This window comes from Gavialis gangeticus, unplaced genomic scaffold, assembly GCF_001723915.1.
Source record: "Gavialis gangeticus isolate Ggan-Ray unplaced genomic scaffold, GavGan_comp1, whole genome shotgun sequence".
NCBI lineage: Eukaryota > Metazoa > Chordata > Crocodylia > Gavialidae > Gavialis > Gavialis gangeticus.
In genome coordinates this window covers 1,323,361-1,327,601 of record NW_017729031.1, presented here as the reverse complement: position 1 = coordinate 1,327,601, position 4,241 = coordinate 1,323,361, and the positions used below count along the sequence as shown (strand labels likewise).

Here is a 4,241-nt window from a genome sequence, read left to right as displayed (position 1 = left end):
TAGAGTACTTCGTAGTATTTTGTAGCTGTAAAACGCTCTCATTTCATGATACTTTATTGTTATTCCTTATTGACAAGTGCTAGTCTGATAAATTTCTAATGTGCCTCCACTTGTTTGATGTTGACTTCTGACGTTCAGCATTTATGTCATTAAAAAAGTGCTTGCATTTTGCTCCCTGGTATCCTAAAGTGTCATTTTCTAAGCATTTATTTTTAAGATGACTTTTAAACTTGTGTCTTCTAATTGGTTTCTTCCTGACCTTAAGGCCTTAAACATCATTCTAGTTTAAAATAGCCAAAGAAGCAAAATCTTTATAGCAGCATGTACAAATATCAAAATATAAACTTTGCAAGGTTTTTTTGTTTTGTTTTAATATTAAACTTCTGATAAGTCTTGTGCTTATTTAAACTCATCTACTGAAAATACTAACTGGTATGTTGTTTTTTGGTTGCAGGCAATATGCCAGCTCCTGAGCAGACCCCTTTGGTGGAGGAGGGGCTCCAGCAGACCACCCAGGAAATTTCATCAGGCCCAGGAATGGAATCAGAGACCACTGCCACAACCATTCTGGCTTCTGTAAAAGAACAGGTATTAATTTTCTTATGTAGCAGGTCAGAAGTATGGTATGTTTTTAGAATTATATAGACATCACTCATCTGAAGTCAAAATGGTCAAGGAAACAGACTTTCTAAAAGGTAATTCCCTTAATGGTGGTCCTTGAAATGACTGAAGTGTAAGCATCAACAAGACAAGTCGGACTCTGGATTTGCAGCCTATATGCACATTTATATGCAAGAAAGAGAAACACTGTTAAAGCAGTCTTTCTATGGTATGAATGCTCTGAGATCTAGTTGTAAAACAGACTTGAAATGTGGGTTTTACGCAAAAAAAAAAAAAAAAAAAAAAAAAAAAAAAAAAAAAAAAAAAAAAAAAAAAAAAAAAAGTGGTTTTACTCATATATTTTGTGTGTCAGATGTGCAGGAGTGTTTCAGAAATCTTTTGTGTATCAGATGTGCAGATAAAACTTTTTGTGGATGTTTCTTGTGAATGTTGCAATGTGTTAAATTGATTTTGTAAGAAAATGGCTTGAATCTCCCTGAGCTAGATTTACTTTGAAATTCATAGTTCAGATAGATATGCAAAATATGAATACCTATTCATCTTTACGCTGTCTCATATTTATCATCACATGTTGCTCTAATTAGGCTGATGCTTTATAAAAAAAAAATCAAGATTTCCCACATACTGAAAATCAAGTTCAGCATAAATTTATATTAGCATTTTGAAGAAAGTATTTTTTTTAGTTCTGCTTATCTGATTTAACAAAAATAAGAGAGAGAACTGGTTATAGAAACTGATGACTGGAAGACATATCTATCATGGATTTATACATACAAAATATAATGCAGAAGTTTCCGTTTCAAGAGAAGTAAACATCTAATAACTCCTTAAATTTAAAAAATAGCACTTGGTTGGTTCAAGATTACAAACCTTGGAACCCAGATAATTGTATTAGTTGTCATAGATCACTCTGTGTTAATATTCAGTACTTTACCCCTGGAAAGGTAGGGCAAGATGGAAAATCAATAAGGCCACTTATTGTAACACAGCCTTCTGGAACAGTACCTCACAAACCATTTAGGAATCATAGTGTCTGAGTAATTTTATCTGATTTTTTTCTTATGTCATATTTAATTAGTGATCTGGACAATTATTTTATTTCTCCAGTTGTTTTGAATCTCTTCTCCTTGATGCACCTTCCATTTATATATATTTTAATTGGGCGACAGACATGAGGTGCACGTTCCCACCAATGATTACTTTAAGACTTTTTACCTAGTGTGACTGATTTTATATTATGTTATGGCCAGTTTTAAGTGGGAAAGGAAGCAAAGACAAATTATAAAAGTTTGTGAAGTAATGTAAACTGATTACGAGGACTCTTTAAAGCCCACTGGCATTTTTTTATGAGACTGGGTCCTTTAAATCAAAATTTGTTTTTTCCTTTCACCTTGACACAGGAAGAAGACCTCATACCCTGTGCATTCAAAATACATATGTTTCTAACCTGAATGGAAGAAAATTTCATGACTTGCAAATATATTACAGTGAAATCAATGTAAATGATACATTTTTGTTGAGCACTATGAATAATTAGACCTGAGGGCACTTTACATAGGAGGCAGCATTACTCCCATTTTGGTATGCATCTTTGGTGATAGTGTATCTTCTACCTCTACTGTTTCAGATCCAGTCCCTATTAGTAAAGTTCTTGAGTGGTCTGTGTGCCAGATAAAAGGAATCCCTGTCTAGTTCTTGGTTTTGGCTTTGGTGAATCAGGACTTGAAAATAAATTAACATCCTTGTCTGTAGTTCTCTTGTTTTAGCTATTGTCATAACTGTGATATTAATGTAGTAGATATTTTGCTACAAGAAAGGCAGAAAATGAAGTGTTCACTGAAAATGAATGATAGTCTTATCCTTACAGGTATGCCCTGTTGGGAAAGCTTGCACTGTTGTAGTCTATGATTGCTCTGTAAATAAATCTTTGGTTTGCGGGACTGTTAGTCCCATACTCTTCAAGAGGACTAAGGGCAGTGGGAAAAAAGCGGACACGAGGCTGCTACGGCATTATTTAATTTACTCCATTAATTATACTGGAACAAGCAAGGATAAATTCTGCTCTTACAGCCTTGCACATACTAACATTAGAAACATGGTAGAAATGTGGAGTTCTTAGGCATGTCTTCCACTTGTCTTTAAAATCTGGACCTTTTATGAAAATTGCCTTTTTTGGAGAGATTTGCTTATATTAGATGTGTATTCAGTTATCCAACAAATTTAGTTTTAAAATATCTTTTTATCAAATACTATGGGGATTGTTTGGCTTTTGGCTCTGTAATTGTTCTTGTTATCAGTGTCACAGTGAGTCACAATATATTGAATGGGAAACCTGTCAGTGTTAGAAGACTCAATACTGCCTTTAGAGACCTTCCGTCATGGTAATTTTGAAGGAGGTACTCTGCATTTGAAGGGGAGGAAAAGCATTTTTGGGTTTTTTGGTTTTGTTTTTTTGGTGGGGGAAGGGTGGTGTTTGATTTCTGTGTTTTTTACTGATAGCTAGTTGGAAGCTGTTTCAAAGCTGTGGAAAGCCTATAGTCCTGTCAGGGTTGGATTAGTGAAAGTAGTGTAGATAAAGCATACTAAACTTGGTATTACACAGTTTCATCCTCTATCTGATGGAGACAACTACTGCATTTGCTGAATAAGGTTATCTGTTCAAGTGGCAGCCTTACCTGTGTTCTGAATTAAATTGTTTTCTTTCCTTCCCCTCCCTGCCCCCTGTGTTGCATCATGCAAACATTTTTACTTGCTCCAAAATAAGTTGTCAAGGATTGCAAACACTCTTTTTTCAATTAACTGGAACCAGTAGTGCCTCTTAAAACGCCGTGGACACATCCACACAAGTGCGCATGAGCCTCTCACAGCATCTCAAAGCCCTTTGATACTCTGCAAGAGGCACGTGCAGGAATGAAAAAACCTTCCCTGCGCTGCAGATGTGCAGCACGGGGGCCAAATTAGACCCCTGGATATCCAGAGATCAAAAAAAAATGCAGGGGGGGGCGGGGAAAAGTGGGGCAGGGAACAATCATGGACCATGCCCTGAGGCAACTGGAGGCTCAGTCCCCCACAGAAACACTCTGGTAGCCAGCCAGAGCATCTCTATGGCTGACCCTTGCCCTGGTGCTGAAGCACGCTGCCTGCGCATGCAGTGCAGGCAGCATGCCAGCTGCTGGGAGCTGGACCCGGGCTCCTGCCAGTACATACGCATGGTTGGAGGAGGGGGGAGGGAACCATGGGGCCTGCTGGCCCTGCCCACCCCCCCAGCTTCCCCCAATCGCTGCCATGCCCATTTCCCCCATCCCCTTTCTGACCTCTGACTTCCCTTGATAGCTGCCCTGCCCAGCCCCAGCATCTTGGCAATTAAAAAAAACCTGCACTCGCTGGCAGTAGCAGCTCTCATCAGGGTCCCTGGGGCCATGTGGCAGAGCACCGCCCCCCCCGCATCGTGGGGTCTGGGTGACAGTCGCAGCAGCCCCGGTGGCCCGACAGCGCATGGAGCTGCGCAGTGCCCTGCCAACCCTTGCCACACATGCACAATGGGAAAGTGGCAGTGTGGGTGCCAGGCGACCGGGGTCAGGCCCTGCTGCCCCATGCTGTGTGGGGTGCGCTCTTACGAG

General features: G+C 39.7%; 1 protein-coding gene across 5 annotated transcripts in view; it reads left to right on the top strand.

Annotated features, from left to right (window-relative positions):
• The first annotated feature begins 459 nt into the window (after positions 1-459).
• Positions 460-4,241, top strand: part of PKP4 (plakophilin 4) — a 245,731-nt gene continuing 241,949 nt past the window's right edge. For 3 of the 5 annotated variants that reach the window (XM_019522356.1, XM_019522358.1, XM_019522357.1), the window contains exon 1: positions 460-588. In XM_019522356.1, the coding sequence (XP_019377901.1) occupies positions 460-588 (129 nt within the window). The remainder of the gene's footprint in view (positions 589-4,241) is intronic. The other 2 variants (XM_019522360.1, XM_019522359.1) reach the window with 1 other exon arrangement.